The sequence below is a fragment of the Danio rerio genome, chromosome 25 (assembly GCF_052040795.2).
Source record: "Danio rerio strain M-AB ecotype USA chromosome 25, GRCz13ab, whole genome shotgun sequence".
Classification (NCBI taxonomy): Eukaryota; Metazoa; Chordata; class Actinopteri; order Cypriniformes; family Danionidae; genus Danio; species Danio rerio.
The window spans coordinates 12,027,499-12,045,525 of NC_141045.1; the positions used below are offsets into that span (position 1 = coordinate 12,027,499).

The 18,027-nt window shown below is 34.2% G+C and overlaps 2 protein-coding genes and 1 pseudogene across 3 annotated transcripts in view; all 3 read left to right on the plus strand.

Annotated features, from left to right (window-relative positions):
- Positions 1–2,637, plus strand: part of LOC141380994 (major histocompatibility complex class I-related protein 1-like) — a 50,537-nt gene extending 47,900 nt beyond the window's left edge. The window contains exons 2-6 of the mRNA XM_087311901.1: positions 321–768; positions 843–1,127; positions 1,209–1,325; positions 2,177–2,212; positions 2,370–2,637. Of these exons, the coding sequence (XP_087168027.1) occupies positions 552–768; positions 843–1,127; positions 1,209–1,325; positions 2,177–2,212; positions 2,370–2,419 (705 nt within the window). The 5' untranslated portion in view covers positions 321–551 and the 3' untranslated portion in view covers positions 2,420–2,637. The remainder of the gene's footprint in view (positions 1–320; positions 769–842; positions 1,128–1,208; positions 1,326–2,176; positions 2,213–2,369) is intronic.
- A 1,460-nt stretch (positions 2,638–4,097) lies between these two features.
- mhc1lja (major histocompatibility complex class I LJA) lies at positions 4,098–8,698 on the plus strand. Its single transcript, NM_001327918.1, has 7 exons — positions 4,098–4,191; positions 4,842–5,081; positions 7,472–7,738; positions 7,838–8,125; positions 8,208–8,324; positions 8,416–8,448; positions 8,574–8,698. Exons 1-7 carry the CDS (start codon positions 4,119–4,121, stop codon positions 8,627–8,629), a joined length of 1,074 nt encoding a protein of 357 aa, NP_001314847.1. The 5' UTR covers positions 4,098–4,118; the 3' UTR covers positions 8,630–8,698.
- A 3,791-nt stretch (positions 8,699–12,489) lies between these two features.
- On the plus strand, positions 12,490–17,274 carry LOC141380995 (uncharacterized; annotated as a pseudogene). The gene is made up of 3 exons (XR_015526909.1): positions 12,490–12,508; positions 13,806–14,058; positions 16,207–17,274. The product of XR_015526909.1 is annotated as an uncharacterized LOC141380995 (transcript).
- Positions 17,275–18,027: the final 753 nt, after the last annotated feature.

Genomic DNA, 18,027 nt, shown 5'->3' on the forward strand with positions numbered 1-18,027 from the left:
TTAAAATTATATTCAAAAGTCCGTAAAAATTAGAAACAATATCTTAACAGCTTGACTGTTATTTTATGTGCTATATAATTAATGACAAATTACAGCAATTTGTCTGTTTTATACAATAAAATTGCCATGTTATTTACACAGTGTTTTTCCAGTTTTTAAAATTATGTAAAATTAAAGTAATAAATTGTAATTACTTGCTTTGTAAAAAAAAAAAAAAAAGCTACGGCTGCCAAACAAAAACCATGAAATTATGGAGGTGTGTTTGGGGTCATTGTCTAGTTGAAAAATAAATGATGGTCCAAATAAGCACGTTTCAAGAGGAAATACTACTAATGAAGATAACGTGGTGGATCAAAGTCACCTCAATACTATAAGTTATTATCTGCGTGTTCATCTCATGAGGAGATCAAATCATCTGAGACCTGTGAATAATTCTGAAAGTAAGTTCATTTGGCTGAAAGATCCAATTTAAGTTTGATTTTACATCAATCAAGTGATAAACCAAACACATCACTTTCTTTCCCAACAGCTCATGTAATTTACCTGGACAGATGATCACCAAAAGTGCATTTAGAGGCTTGACGGTTGATGAACTGCATTTTTTGGATGGGAAGTTTACATATCAGGGTTCATTGAATTACACAAAGCTAGAAATCAAACCCTATCTAGATCTGGCCATGTGGCGGTTTGAGACTTTATACTACCCAGCCTGCATAGAAACCTTGAAGAGTTACCTTAAAAAAAGAGGAACACAAGTAAACAGAAAAGGTATTATTCAATTTCAATAACTATACATTATATGTAATATACTTGTAATATACTCAATTTCCCTTTTTTAAAAGTGAAACCAAGAGTCAGACTTATTCAGAAAGCCTCTGACTCTGGATGGCTTGCTGTGAGTTGTTTGGCGACAGGTTTTTACCCTCGTCACATCAACCTGACCCTGTTGAGAGATGGACAGCCTGTATCTGATCATGAGGTCACTGGAGGAGATTTGCTACCCAATGGAGACGGGACGTACCAGATGAGGAAGAGTCTGGAGATCAGAGCAGAGGAGAGACAAAAACACAAATACACCTGCTCTGCCAAACACCTCGGTCTTGACAACAAACTTATCGTCAATTTGGGTAATGAGGTGTTAAAAATTCTGAATATCACTGAAGCTTGTTTATTACCTGTTTGTAATGTTTTTAACTTGATTGTTTCAGAATTTGAACCAGGCGAACCATATAAACCAGTGATTTTCTCAGTGCTGATCAGTTTGACGTTGGTCTTGGTGTTTGGGATTGGAGTTTTCATATATAGGTGCAGGAAGAGAAGAGCAGGTATGGCAAAAAATCAATGTAAAGAATTAAAAATTATTCAGTGTTGTGTTAGAAGAAAAATCTGACAAAAAATAACTACTGAAATTTTTGCTGATAACCTGTAAAAAAGCCATAACCAAAAAAAGGTTACAGCTTAAAATACCCCCGATTTGTGACTGGTTTGACATAATTTATGAAATCTATAAGATAGAGAGGCTAACAATGAACCATCGCTTACAGACTGAGGAGTTTAATGAGACATGGAGAAAATCTGTAGAATTTATTCTTCCATTAGGACCAGATATATCATAGAATGTTTATTTAGAAAGATGTGAATTTTATTTAGTCTATTATGCGTATTTTTTATTTTTTTGTAATAAGAGAAAACAAAAAATAAAGATATTGAGAAGAACAATAGCTTTTTAAAACATAAACAAATAAATAAAAATGTACATTTAAGATCATAAAATTACCATCCTCACAATATCATGTACATATTTCAGGTAATAAAAAAGGGAAAAAAAGAAAAGGCTAGACTGGGTGCCGCAATATGGTTAAAAAAGTATTGTGACTAAAAAGCAACAAATAAATTTTTTCTGTTTCTTTTTGATGATATACAAAACAATTATGAGTGTATTGTGTCTCATAATGTCCTTGAATCATTAATGTAACTTCCGTATTTATTTATTTATGGATTTTTTTTTGTATTTTATAATTTCTTTTATTTCTACAATTTCTGGATTCTGATGGTTGGATGTTTTGTTTACCCAAATTTGGAAACTGCAATAAAAACTAAATAAGAAAAAAAAAAATTGTGAGGCTTTTTTTTAAATGTGCTGCTTAATTAATTGTTTCATTTTTATGTTACACAGTGACTTCATTAAGCTGTGATTATTCTGCTGCTTCTAGTAAGTACGGTAGTTTTTTTTGGGGGTAAATGTTATTATTGTATTTTCAGTATCAGCATTGAATTCTGACTGAAATCTTAAGTTCAAATTCAATATTTAGCATTGAATGTTTATTCAAATTCTATTTTAATTTTAACATTTTTATTTATTTTTTTAGTATCTCAAGAAACCATTGAACCAGCATCCCAAGGTTTATGTAGTTTTTAACTTTAAAGTAATTTTAACATAATTAAAGTAATATGTGTATATAACTTTACCTTAGACACAACAAATTACCTCAATTAAAAAAGAAAGTGTTCAATCTTTTATTGTAGGTTAACATAAATATCTAATGAATTTTTTGTTTGCTGTATGGAAATAATATATTACAATCATCATATTTTGTTTTATAATAATGCCCCTTTACATTTTATATGCTACAAAATCCAGTTGCAGAACTGCAGAACCACACACGTTTTAGGCACACACAATCTAGGACACACGATTTAAGCAAACCATATATGGTAACTAACTAACTCTTTAGCATTATCGCCACCTATTGAATTTCACAAGTATGATTTCCCATTTCAGTCATTATTATTAATATATCATAACCATCATTTTAACATCTCTGTAGTTTCTGAACTCAAATTATGTAAATAAAAATAATTGGTTAAAGATACTTATGACTTTATTCCCTAGCTGCTTGCACTCTCAGCAGTTGCATTTTTTTCATTTATTTATTTATTTATTTGACCATAACCTCACTCTTTTTATTTATTATTTTGCCACAGCTCCACTCTTTTTATTTATTTTCTCGCAGCCCCATGAGCAAAATGCAGCCTGCTTGTTAGTGATGATGTAGCTATCATTCGACCCCAAACAGCAGCACCTTAGTGAAAATAAGAATTTGAATTATTAATATTAATGAAAATGACACCTGCTCAATGAAAATCAGATGATTTATTACAATAAGAAATCTGACATAATTAGAAATCTAAAAAGGGGAGAAGAAGATTAAGCCATCAATAGAAAGTACAGTCAGTAGAAAGTAATACTGGGGTCAATAGAGTTTTGCAGATAACAGTGCAATACTTATTTTTTATTCCAAACGCTCCAGCATAACAGCACCATTGTGGTCCAGTGGTCAGCACGTTGCATTATGACTCCTTCGACCTGAGTTTGAACCTCATCTTAGTATAATAAATACCAAAATATTGCAGGAAAGGACATTGTGATGTTTTAAAGAATATTGTTGGAGATTTAGCAACACTTTAATGTTCTCATGTTTATGAAAAACATTTGAAGTTCTAAAGCAGCTGTTTCCTTGAAAAGACGTGATAGTGTCATTAGAAACTGAATTGGAAATGACGTTATTTTAATATAGTCAGTCGTGAACTGGGGTGGGCCGGTCTAAGGCTTGAAACTCCATGGCTTAGGTTAGCATTTAGGCAGATCACTTACTGAACCTTAAATTCTTAAATAATGACTATGATAATGGATACAAACGCTTAATAAATGATTCATAATGTGCAGTTGTTATAAAGTGTTTGGTGGAATAAATCTGTAAATGTGTCTCTATTTAGGTGCATTCAACCAATTTGAGTGTATGATTAACTTCTTGTTTTAACCCAGTTACCACTGAAATAAATTACAGTCCAAACCTAACTTGAAATCATATTATAGATCATCCTGATCAAGGCTTTATTAATATTTATTGTCACATTGTTGTCAGGGTATATCTGCTGTAGTCTGGTTTACTACAGAACAATCATCTGTCAAACTCCAACCTCTCCATCTACCCCTTTTACCGCCCCCTTTTTATGTTCCTTGTTCCTCCTCAGCGTCTTAAAAAAAAAAAATCTTGAAAGACTTGTTTGCATGTTTTGTGCTGTAACTCATACAACCAAGGTGACTTAAGAGCAAAATGTCTTATGTCGGGAACATGATTATCATCTTGTTTTTGTGTGTGTTGTTAGCTCCTACAACTGCGTTAACAGGTAGGTTTTTGTCTAATTTATCTCTACATAAAACAATTTATTCTCATACATCACTTTTAAGGAGCCATTTTGATTGTCAGATGCTGGAGAATGTCATTTGACCCTGCTGTAGCCTGCTTCAATAAATGGATTGCTTACAACATATCCATATTTTGAATATTCAGTACAAGTGTTTTCATTTTACTAATTCTATACTGGTGTTATTTCGTAGATTTTAATTGTAGTGTGATTATTATTTTTTGTGCCATTTTATTTTGTATTCTTTTATATTTATATAATTTTGTTAATAATTTAATGTCAGTATAGCTTTAAATATGTCTTAATTAGCTTTAGTTGAATATATTCCTTACTAATAGCCAGTGTTCTCAGCAACCAAATTGTTTCCTTTTTTAACATATATTTCATTTTTATTCAATTAATGTTTATTTGATTTCAAATAAAATGAACATAAAATTAAGTTTTAGTTAATTGTAATGACCCTGGTATTTGAGTAGATTGATTAATGAATGAAATAAAAATCCATTAATAACAGCAGCTTTTAATACATTTTTTTTTTTTGTTAAAGAAAAATGGCTTAACAGGCATGCATTATAAACTTTAACAGTCAGTATCACATCATTTTAAATTAATTATTTTGTTCTTTCTCACAGGTTCTCACTCATTGTGGATGCTTGCAACTTACATGAAAGGAGAGCCATATTCTGAAATAAGTATCACATTCATGCTGGACGACATAACAGTAGGACACTATAATTCAAAAACTGAAAGATACATTGCACGACATAATACTACAAATGAAGATGAGCTCACTTGGAACACATTTTATGTTGCAAGACATGATTTGCATACCTTTTTTGTGAGAAAACTAAAATTTAAGAACCATACAGAAAGTAAGTCCAGCCATATCATACACTGTCATTCACTGTTTTTTTTCTAGCTGGACTAAAGTGTTAAGGCTACACAACACTATAAATCAGGGATTCTCAACCGGTGGGCTGCGGTCCACTAGTGGGCCTCAGTGGTCCTGCAGGTGGGCCGCAAGATAGCTTAAAATTAAATTTCAATATAGTTTTTGAATTTCATTAATATTATGCTGTATTAAAATGATCAAATAATGCACATTCTTCTGTTTTCTGATTGACTACTTTAAACACGGCACAAAAACAGCCTCAAGATCTCTCTTTGTGTATTTTGTGTGAACTATTTAATATATTCCCATAGTTGTCCAAATTATTGTCCTGTGAGTGTTTTAAAACGGACCCATGCCCATACAAGAGGATCTACCGATGCTCAATGGTGTTTCTGCTATATATGTAAAATAAACTTCTGTATGAGCTTCAGATGCGATCTGGCCGAGCTGTTCCTTGTTTTTGTTAGCGATCTTCCAATTATATCCAGCTGCAAACTCAACTACCATCAGATCGATGCGTTTCAGCAGATTTAGGGTGTTTTACTGTGTTTTACATTTGTCAGTATATATTTGAATAGTAGATATTTAATTGTAGATATTCAGTCAGTTTAAAGCAGAAGCTGCTCTTTAGCAGTCTCCTTGTTGACCTGTGGATCTCTTTGAAAATGTGTATATATATATATATATATATATATATATATATATATATATATATATATATATATATATATATATATATATATATATATATACATTTACATTACATTACATTTAGTCATTTAGCAGACGCTTTTATCCAAATATATAATATATATTTCATACAAACATTTTAGAGAAAATATCAGACAGGTGTGAAGAGGCTAGGAAGACCACCCCATATACGCCCCATATAAATGGCCCCTAACGTCATTATTCTGGGATTAGCCTACCACTCTTGGGATTAATACACTTGCATAAAATAAATCGTATCTCAAAGCATACTGAGGCACATATGATTTTTACCAGGCATGCTTTTGTTTTTTTTTTCTTTTGCACCATATCCTCGTGCCGCCCCTAGCAAGGTGCCGCCCTGGGCGATCGCCCATATTGGCCATGCCTTAAATCCGCCACTGGTTTGCAGACATCGTTGTTTTGCACTGCTCCTAATCAGCTTAAGGTTAATTTACCGGTCGTTTCATGGTCTCTGTGTGTTGTTGTACTCTCGCTGCCGCTGGTTTTAATGAAAAATGGACTTCTGGCCTTTTCAGTGCCTCCTTTGTGCTTTTTATTATCCATTTTTCATCTTTCGCATATCTCTTTAAAAATTATTTTGCTGAGGAGCAAGGTGCAGGTAAAGTAGATCGGATATACACATTAATATAACGGCATTTTTTTATGACACTGTATAACAATAATTAATATTTTTACAGTACTGTGATGGTTGGGATGGGTGTAGGCGTTAAAAAAATACAATTTATTGGGTAATTTCATAGATAACATAAATAATAGATGGTACAACTACTGTTTTTACCTTACTGTGATGGTTGGGTTTAGGGTGTGGGTAGATATTAATAAATTACAATAAATTAGAAATTTAATAAATAATAGAAATAATTCTTGTTAACTTCTAGCCGCAAACGTATCCAATCTAGCAACAACCCTGTGTGGGAGTCGAATGATAATAATTATGATTAACCTGCAGTGCATTCTGCTCATTGGGGTGCGAGGAGATAAAAAGAGCGGAGATGCGGTAAAATAATGAATAAAGAGAGAGGCTATGGTCAAATACATAAATGAATAAATAAAAAGTTGCGACTGCTGAGAGTGATCTTAATTCTATAAAGGGTCTTTGGGGTGTGGCATTTGCAATTACAAATCTCATGTAACCTCAAGTTAAAGTACACATCAGAGACACACCTCAGAATTTTAACAGAAGTAATGTTGTGTGGATACTTTTCATGGATTGTTTTTTTGCTCAGGAAATGGCTGCATTCCTTTTCGGAAAGCCGAACATGGCTGCAGTCAATGCAATACTTTGGAATATATGCATGAATTACATATATTTTAAATATGTGAAATTCATATATGAAATTCTATTTGATATATGTCATTTGCATATTTTCATGTGTCACTTTTCTATATGGGAACTTTAAAGGGCCCATTGGAATAAAAGATTTTGAAGGGAGCAGGTGATTTAAACATTGTCCACTGATTTTTTTTCTCATTTAATTTCTTTCATGCTTATGTAGCAGAAGTGTGTCTCAGGGAACTGTTATTGTTTTGTCCCCTATACATTCACTCAAGTCTGGTGGATAAATGATTTAAAGGGATTTGTATTGAATACTCTTATGCAGACAGTGACTATTAATTTTTGTGAATTTTTTCTGACAGGTCCTCAACTTTATCAAATGATGAGTCACTGTGAGCTACAGGGCAATAACAAGCCAGGCCAAATGGTTTCTAAGATTGCATTTAGTGGCTCCACAACAGATGAAATGAGTATTTATGAGAACAAGTTTACATATCAAAGCCAAAAAGAAATGCCAAGTCTGGCTTTGGAGCTAATCAAGTGGCGTCATGAGAGTGTAAGCTACCCAACGTGCATTTCAACTCTCAGGAATTACCTTAAAATGAGACAAACTCAAGTAAATAGAAAAGGTTGGTCTCCACCATGTAATATTCACAGATGTTTATCTGCAGGATAGTAAAAAAAAAAAAAAAGACATATATCAATAACAAGTATTGTTACATCAACAGTAAAACCCAAAGTCAGACTCTTTCAGAAAGCAAACTCAGACTCTGGAGGTTTTCGTGTGAATTGTTTGGCGACAGGATTTTATCCTCGTCACATCAACCTGACCCTGTTGAGAGATGGACAGCCTGTATCTGAAAATGAGGTCACTGGAGGAGATCTGCTGCCCAATGGGGACGGGACATACCAGATGAGGAAGAGTCTGGAGATCAGAGCAGAGGAGAGACAAAAACACAAATACACCTGCTCTGCAAAACACCTCAGTCTGGACAACAAACTCATCGTCACATTTGGTAACAAGGTGTAAATGCTTAAAACACTCAACACATATCACAAAATCTGTTTGATGTGACCTTTTTAATTATGTTGTTGCAGACTTTGACCCTGGTGAACCATTTAAATCAGTGATTCCCTCAGTGCTGATAATTTTGTCTCTGGTGTTGGTGTTTATAACTGGAGTTGTCATATATAAATGCAGGAAAAGACGAGCAGGTAGGTTCTACTTTGTGAGAATTTTTTTTTAAAGCAAAATCAAGCACATTTTTAATAATGATAATTTATTTGACTTCCCTTCGTATTATAGTATCATCTAAAAGGGATTATATTTCAGCTTCAAGTGAGTAATCTATTTTTTGTCATTTTTGTATGTGATTACTAAAATTATTTCTCATTAAAATAATTTCATATTGGTTTTCATTTTAGCACATTAAGTTGATTTAAATAAATGATTTTCATTTTTAGCGTCTGAAGAAAGCACTGGCTCAACAGTAACACAACCACAACAGGAAGCTACTTAAATCAGTGAAACATGAAGTAAATGAAAACCTGACAATTTTGGATGGTTCATTATCAGTCTTTCTGCGTCAATCTTTTAGTTTAATAATACAATTAAATATTATTATATTTTAATGATAATATTTAATATTATAACATTATTTTTAGTGAAGTTTATATGTTAACTAATTTTGAGCTCAAACTCCCCTCTCGTCCTGCAAACTGGAGGGAGCCACAGTCTCGAGGATCTTATGAGCTCAGGGCTCTCTTCCAGGACAGCATGCCTACCAAGCTTTGTGTAAACTCTTGAAATGTCATTTACCTTAATTCAGTGTTAATTTTGACAGCAAGTTTTGATTTAGTTTTTGTCTTATTCTTATAACTAAAATACCACAGTTTTAGTCATATTTTAGTCTCCTTCATAATAGTCATTGAATAGTCAATTTAGTCATTGAAGTGTCATTTAGTCATCGAAGATTATTATTAACCTTACAATCAATATACTCTGTCCAAAAATACATTAATTTCCCCACATTACAATTTTCATGTCAGCAGGGGAGTCAGTGTACTGTACGAATGACTATTAAACCTTAACTGTTTAACTTTGTATGGCTATATTTTGTAGTTTTGCATCATAAAACACAGAGATTTGTCCTACAATTAACCATGTTCATATTTTAAAACTGCTTAACAACATCAGTGCGTTGAGAGATCCCGTAGGCTTTTTCTAATGTTAAATGTGTTCTTATGTAGTGCGTGATGTTTTTTTTTTTTTAACAAAAGCCATGTTAGAGGGCACATAGGTTACCCCTTTTTTCAGATTTAATATAAGTCTTTTGCGTCTCTAGAATGTGTATATAAAGTTTCAGCTCAAAACACCCATCAGATTTTTCATTATACCTTTTACAAGATGCTGTTTTATACACATTTCCAGCAGGGGGTGGTTTTGTCGTACTGCACCTTTAAGCCGAGTTCTGGCCGCCTACTGTTTCTACGTGCCTTTCCGCGTGCTTTAATCTCCTCCCTCGGCTGCATCAGACAACAGACAGAGTTAAAGGAAGAAGGTCTCTTGTAGCGTTTGTGAGAAATACTACAGTAAGAACTAATCTATACTAATCAGAATTTGTTGTGAAGTTGCATTGATGAGTCACACACAATATCGTTACAAAGTTCACGCACACACACACAGGCAGGCAGACAGACAGAGCGCGCTTAGCACTGTTTTTGCACTCAAGTGTGACAGGATACAGGCTAACCTCCACTGCTGTGTGGATATCTGTTATGCTAATGTACAAAATAAACCTGATTGAACTTCCACAAACCGGGATTGAAGCGTCTTCTTTTATAATTTTTCTGACACGCGGTTGTGCTGATGAAGTAAAGCTGAAGTAAATCGCTGTAAATAATTACACACGTGCTACTGTTTTAAAACACTTTAAACAGGTGAAACTTACTCTCAATCACATTTGATGATGATTGCTGATCCTAGCGAACAGAACAGACCTTTTATTCCCGGTTGCTTTGCGTATGTCTGCCTGGTCTTGTTGACATATACACGTGACTACCGGTACATGTTAATGCGCGCAGCTGTCAATCAATTCGGTGAGCGGGTGGACCGCACTCCTACGTAAAGTTGCGGTCGGTCTGAAAACCGCTCTAATTGGTTCACCGTTTTTATGTTGTTAAATTGAAAAAAAAAGGACTGGGCGTGTTTATATCACCCCAATATTATGGTCTATACACTATATATACACATATGTTTCTCCAAATAGCTTGAAAAGTAGATTTTTTTACCATAGGTGCCCTTTAATAAATGCTTGTAACTTTTTCACTTACTTTTTGAGTGCCTTAGACTTTTTATGTTCTTATGCATCATTTTTGCAAAACATCAGTGCATTGTACAACAGGGTTTTTCAATAAACATATTAAGGCGTGTTGTAATTTGAAACTGCCATACAACACCAGGGATTTAACAACAGTTTAAAGCAACATGTTGTCTACTTTATTTCATTTACCCCAAATCACTTGCCTATATGTTTGATTTCATCCAGCGCGTACTCATGGCAATTGCATGGGACGCACTCAAGCAGTCTTTGTCAAACCATCCTTGTTGTTAAATGGATGGTCCGCGTTGATATCATATTTTAAACTTTAGTTGATGTGTAATGTAGCTGTGTGAACATAAACAACATCTGAATATAATATGTTCAAAGTTCAATGCAAAGGGAGACATTGGCTTTTACAGAGTTAGCTTAGCAAAGCCTACAGTGAACAAAAAAATACATCCGGTTAATGATGTCATAAAACCTTCAGGTTACAAGCATACACCTTGCGCAGAAAAGAGACATGGCCAGATGCACTGAAAGCCGATCCGCGAATCACAGCTCATTATGTTAGCTGACCAATCAGAGCCTCTTGAGGGTGGGTCGTTTTAATGTTAGCAGATTAGCTGTATATAATCAAAGTAAGATATATGAACAAATAACATAATTTTCTACAAATGAAGCTTGAGCACACATTGCTTTGCATCTTATAAACGCAACCAAGCCTTAAAAATATACTGTGGACCACCCCTTTAAGATTCATCACTGTGAGACATCAAAACATCACTGCCAGTGCACAAAGTTGTACAATTGGTGTAGTGCAGTTTTTTTTTTTTATATGTGTGATGTTCCACTGCTACTTCTACAATGTGGATGTGATCTAGTAATTTTCTATGACAGTATAGTCAACCCACTATAATTTTGTGGAAATTTTGGTCCAAAATGTTTAGTATGTCTTATTTCAGTTTTGTATTATGCATTTTTTTTAAAGATTTATTTTAGCCTTTATTAAGTAGATAGGAGAGTAATATAGACAGGAAGTGAAGTGGGAGAGAGACAGGGGGTAGGTACGGGAAATGTCCTCAAGCTGGGATTTGAACTTTATTTATACATTTATACATTTCAAGTGCACAAAACAACACAGGCTGAAAAACGTACCCCCGTATACATTTCTGGAGAGCGCAAATTTTGTAGCCAGAGGTATGTATGGCTGCATTTTGTCTTTAAAATGACCACTGCAAGGCGGTATGATGCCACTGATGGCTTCTGTTTCTTTTTGCTCTACCAGGTGACTGCTTACCTTACAAAAATAAAAGGAAAAAAATAAAATGAAGTAAATAACAGGGTGAGAATGTTGTAAAATCTGAAAACATGGAAAAAAAAATCACACGGCCATGATGGCTTTTCTTTTCTTGATTTCTTGGTTTGGGTTTAGGGAAGGCGGTGGGCAGGTCAATTGATGCTTTTGAAAACACTATTGGTTTGGTTTAGGGAAGAAGGTGGTTAGGGTAATCAGTCGATCAGTCAGTTGATAGCGACAGCGATAGATTATGCAGTGCAATTGCTTATATGGGACATTGTTACTGCCTTGTTAAGTGTGAATGCAGCCCAGTAAAAATGTTTATAGTTTGTTCTATAATATGGTAAAATTTTCTTTAAAAGGTTTAGCTTGTACATATAATGAGTAATACTATAAATGAAATAAAACACTGTTCTACAATTATGTTTAGTTTGAGGGAAACTCTTGCCACTTTTACATTGTGGTGTGAACCCATAGCATTTGGTTCCTTATTACATTTCACAATTTAGGTTTTATTTATAAGCTGAAAGGGGATCAGCTGCGTAAAACAATTGGCAGAGTAATTGGCAGTTCATTCTGCTGTGGCGACCCCTGGTAAATCAGGGACAAAAGTAAAAGAAAGTGATTAAACTGCACTATTTTTCAAAGAGAATTGAAGCTACACTATTTCACTTTAGCTTACTTGTTGAGCCTCATTAGTTTGTAATGCTACAGTATATCTGTCAGTCAGCATTTGTGGTTGATCATTGTTAGTTCTAGCATGGATTCAAATGTCAAAGGCAAGGTCAAGAAGTCAAGCCAATTTTTACTCCTTTTTCACAAAATTGATACAAGTTTTATACTAAAGGATAAAGTATCAATAACAAAAGCACACAGAAAAAAAATGAAGATCACAAATAGTGTAACTAGAAGCCATAAGTAGCAAACAGAACAATGTGCTTCTAGTAGGTTTTACACCTAAATAAAAACACAAAGAAACGTGTTTACAGTTTTTTATTAATAATTATTTGAAATTTGTGTAAACGTGTTATTGCTATCTGTCTAATGTATGCATTTGGTTTAACAACTATATCTGACAATTTTTTTATTTATAAAATCAATAACTTTATGAAACACTATTACAGATGTTGTTGTTGTTTTCATTTTGAGTTCAGTTTGTGTCCATCCGCATTTCCTTTTGATTTCCTGCTTAAACAGTGACTGTTGATTACAAAGTAAGATATATATCACACATTTCACTCATTTCTAAATCACTTTGGATGACAGCATCTGCTCAGTGAATAAATGTAAATATAAATGTTAACTGTACCAATCTTTCAAACAACAAAAACAAAAACCTTTTGTATGACATTGATGCCAACTTAACTCACAATTACAGGACAAATTATTGCCAGAAATGAAAAAGTGAACAACCAAAAAACAAAACAGGTGAATCTTGTCATCTACTTCTATTTCAGACACTTCATAGTGAACCTTGACATTTTGTTTTATTGTTTACAGTGAATTTTACATAATTAGATTACTTTTAGCGCATAGAATATAAGAGTTTTGTTTTCTTAAAACCGGTCTAATGGCAGACATCTTACATATCCGAACATAACAAACAGTAAGCATTTATCTCAAGAAATCACTTGATTATAATGGTTATCATAAGTTTATGTACACTATTTAAACAACTTTTTTACTTTCATATGCTGTCATTTTTACAAACCAGTTAAACAAGAAAATCAGGAAAGCTCACAACACACTTCACACAAGGTGGAGCGAGAGTTTGTTTCAAAAAGTGTCTTTCAAAGAGTGCTCGCAATATGAGCAACTTTTTTTTTGCTTTTTGTGTTTTTACTTCCAACTGCTTCTTTAAAAGAGTAAGATTCACAAAAAAAGAGTTCATATCAGTTTTTTATTTCCAAAAAACTAAAATAAATTATGGTTCAAATCTGACAGAAATACTGTACAATATAGCATTTCCTGGTTGCAAAGAAACTTATGATCCAATAAAGATAAGCACGCAGATTTCCATCTGGCAAAAATAAAAAGAATTTACAAAAAGTGATCTTTCCATTTTTTTCCCCACAGGCTCTCACTCATTATGGATGCTTGCAACATACATTAAAGGACAAACACTATTTTCTAAATTTAGATATGTAGGGATGTTGGATAATGTCAGTGTTCTGTAACGGTGATACAGACAGTCTCATAGCAAGGGGAAACACAACAGCTGAAGATGATGTGATGGATTCAAATGCTTTCCTCACCATTAATGGCTATTTACATTCATATTTTAAGGGCAGATGGGGATTACCAACAAAAACCGCAAATAAAACTGAAGGTAAGTACTGTTTAATGCTGTAGTCAAGTAAATATCCATTTGAATTGGATCAAAACGGTTCAATTACAACATTACACATAGCAAAATATATCTGGCCCAGCTCTTGCCCACACAATTAACTTTTGCTTGGCCCACATGCTTCAGTGATTTACGTATGGAGTCAGATAAGACTCAATAATAATTCACGCAAAAGACATAATGTTCACATGCGTAGCCAAATTCACGTGCATAAAATCAAATTCACATGTGTAAAATATGTATTTATTTTCACAAACAAATTTCACGTGCAAAAAATAAAAAAACATTTTCATAAAATACGTTTCACAAATGCAAAACACCATTTGCAAATGTATAAGAGTGTACAAAAAGTTTTGAATGTTTAAAACTTACGAGTTCATCCGGAATGAGAATGTGCAAATCCTCTTTCACGTACGACTCCCCCTGGATAGTGTGTGTGTATTTTTGAGACTTTCCTGCCAGAGGCAGGGCAACTCGTACCTTTCAGCCAATCAGATGAGAGCTGTAGTCGATGACACCCACTCTGCGCTCTATTTGCGCAGACTGTTCCTCTCCAGCATGGCGAACGGAGAAAGCAGCAGTCTCACTTTTTTCATTTATTTATTTATTTGACTATAGCCTCTGTCCTTTTATCCATTATTTTGCTGCAGCTCTGCTCTTCTTATTTATTGTCTCGCAGCCCCATGAGCAAAATATAGACTGCAGGGTAATGAAGAAGATTAAGTATTATTCCAGCCACACAAGCATAGCAGTGCCGTTGTGGTCCAGCAGTCAGCACGTTGTGTTACCACGTCCTTTGACTCGTGTTCGATCATCACCAGAGTAAAAATCTTTTTTTTTTTTTATTGTTAAGACATATAAAATTGTAAGGTTGTTGAACATTTAAAGTTCTAAAGCAGCTGTTTTCTTGAAAAAGACATGATAGTGTCATTAGAAACTGAATGAAACTGAAAAAAAAAGATATTTACTCAGGTGAGGATTTGTGAAAATGCATTTGTGAAACGTATTTTATGAAAATGTATTTTTATTTTGAGCACGTGAAATTTTTTTGTGAATATAAGTAAAGATTTTACGCATGTGAATTTGGTTTTATTCATGTGAATTTGGCTACGCATGTGAACATCGTGTCTTTTGCGTGAATTATAATTGAGTCTTATCTGACTCCATAATGTCTTGTGCAGGTACACATATTTTTTTCTGTACTTATGTGCTGATCCTCCAGCCTGATCTTATAAGGAAGCATAACTACCTTATGTTTTGTCAGTTTAGTGGCTAATTTGTACAATTGTACAAGTACAATTGTACAAGTCCAATCAGACGAAAATATATGCTTTTAAAAAGGAGGTGTGGCACCCAACCATTAGTGAGGATAAGCACATTGTACTAAATTTTATGAATGAGATCGTACGAATTCATATGAATTAGCTTCTTTCTTTCTTTCTTTCTTTCTTTCTTTCTTTCTTTCTCACAGTCACTATTCCCAACATTAGTATACTTATATAGGCCAATTTGAGGACTGAATGAAAATTTGAGATCTCAGTACATAGGAAAAGATACAATTTTGTTTGTGCTTTGGTAGTTGATAAATCATTCAGATGGATTAAAATTTTTATTTCTTTAGTCAGACACTGTGACAGTTATTGGTAATGAAACAAAGTATTTTAATTTCTGTCATCTGTTGACAATTTTGTGAAACATTTCCATTGCCTATTTGTATTTTCAATGCAGTTATTTTTCGTCTAATTTTATAAATTCCCGTTAAACTCCATTTTAGACATTGTTCACAGCTAAAGAATGTTAAATAAAAAAAAATGGTGGTAAAAAATGTATTTTTTGTTGTAATTTAAGAGTAGTTAAAACAAATTTTGACCGGGAACACTAAAGTAAATGGATGTGAACATGACAGAAGAGTTAAGTATTGCGCCGCCTTAAAAACTGTGCCACCTCTGCCAAACCAGGGCCATGTTTGGACCACATGCTGTATACCAGTGCCAGATGAATGCCTACTGTGTAAGCTTCATGCCAAATCTGGGCCAGAATTCTTTGCTACCTGGGATGTGCAATTGTTTGCAGATGTAATTGTTTTAAAATAAACACTCCAAAGACTTTCTCCTTCTCTCGCTTTTCAAGGTGTTTTTACTCGTCAGCAACTGGTTGTCTGTGAACTAAAGGACAATGATGAATGGGGGAAAATGATTTCAAATTCTTTCGATGGATCCACCACAGATGAGCTGCGAGATGTTGACAAGAAGTTTACATACTATCATAATTTAAACATCTCCGCTCATGAGCTAAAGATCGGGCTTGAGTTCACAAAAGTTCTTCATGAAACTTTATTCAAACCACTGTGTTTCAAAATACAAAAAAATAAAAATAAAAAAAATACAAGGGTTACCTTCAGGGGCGGACTGGCCATCTGGCAGACCGGGCACTTTCCCGGTGGGCCGACGTACTTTTTGGGCCGGGCTGATCATCGTCTTATGATCTGATCGGCCCATAAAAGGCTTAGCAGCCTATCGTTTTTTTCTGCCTTATTAATTGACGCTGCTGTGATTTGTGACTCTCTGAAAGTAGATGCTTTTTTCCCGGACAGACAGACCGGGCCGGCCCATGTGACACTCTGCAGCCCATTGGCTCTTTTCGGTATTGACATTGGGCTGGCCCAATCACAAACTCCTATTTTGGACTCCGTGTGAGCGTGCGTCGTCTGTGTGTATTTGTCAAAATAGTCGAGAGTCAGAGAGAAGAAACGCAAGGGAGGCGCAGAGAAATTGCGGGAAATACACCGGCGTTTCATTTAGTGATTCTGAAAAGTTCTCTGTTCATTCTAGTACACGGCTAAAACGCAAATCAAGTGACCACACACTCTCTGCCAAGAGCTGCACCCAGTAGTTCAGCGGGTGAGCATAAACCCCAGGTGAGAGTATAGTGCATGTCAGACAGTTCATCTGCTGGATGGTCTCATAGTTGTTAAACGTGATATTGAATTCCTCTTGTTATCTCTATCTAACAACTCTTATGTCTTTTGAATCACTTGTTCTCAGTTAACTGTTTTGGCTGAGTGCAAAGATAAGCTAATATATTAATTTATGTAACCACATACACTGATTCTGCACATTGACTGATTGCTTACCTTTATCGTTTAAATTTAATGTACGTATGCTGTTATAATGGCCATTATTAAAACTGATATTCTGCAAAAGAGACTGGGTAAAGTTCATTCTTTTCAATGAAAATGATAGAAGGCAATTATATTTAAGCCCTGTTATAAATATGCAGAGTGAAAATGATGCTTATATAAATATATATCTACACGAGGCTGTTTGGTGTCTGTTAATCATAATATCAAAATGAAACAAATTTCCTTATATTATGTTTTCATTGTTTAGATAGTGAAACAGCAAGCAGGATGAGATAAAAGAGGTTAAAAAGTAACACTGTTCCCTTTGAAGATTTAGCCATGCATTAGCAGGCAGTTTTTGTTATGTTTATTATTGAATATAGGCTGAGTGAATAGTGTATTGAATAAGCTAAATTGGCTGTAGTGTATGAGTTTGTGTGAATGAGTGTGTATGGGTGATTTCCAATATTGGCTTGTGGCTGGAAAGGCATCTGCTGCATAAAACATGCTGGAATAGTTGGCAGTTCATTCCACTGCGGCAACCCCTGATAAATAAGGGACTTATGCGAAGAAAAATAAATGAATGAATAGTGTATTTTTTAGAACTCAACAAATATCTTTATGGACAGTATACAGAAATTAAATTGAGATTAAAGTTTGTATTTATTTATTTATTTATTTCATATATGTATGGCTTTTGTGTTTTATAGAATATGAGTTGATAAAAATATTGGACGTGCATAGATAGATAGCATTTTGATTGAATTTAGTGGGCCGCTCTTGCCCAAAATGCCAGGGCTGATTTTTTGCCCCAGTCCAGCCCTGGTTAC

Excerpts from the sequence above, each read along its gene's own strand:
- mhc1lja (NM_001327918.1), top strand. The coding sequence starts at position 4,119 with ATGTCTTATGTCGGGAACATGATTATCATCTTGTTTTTGTGTGTGTTG. Across the intron at positions 8,325-8,415 it reads ATGCAGGAAAAGACGAGCAG|TATCATCTAAAAGGGATTAT; the intron begins GTAGGTTCTACT and ends TTCGTATTATAG. Across the intron at positions 8,449-8,573 it reads GGATTATATTTCAGCTTCAA|CGTCTGAAGAAAGCACTGGC; the intron begins GTGAGTAATCTA and ends TTTCATTTTTAG.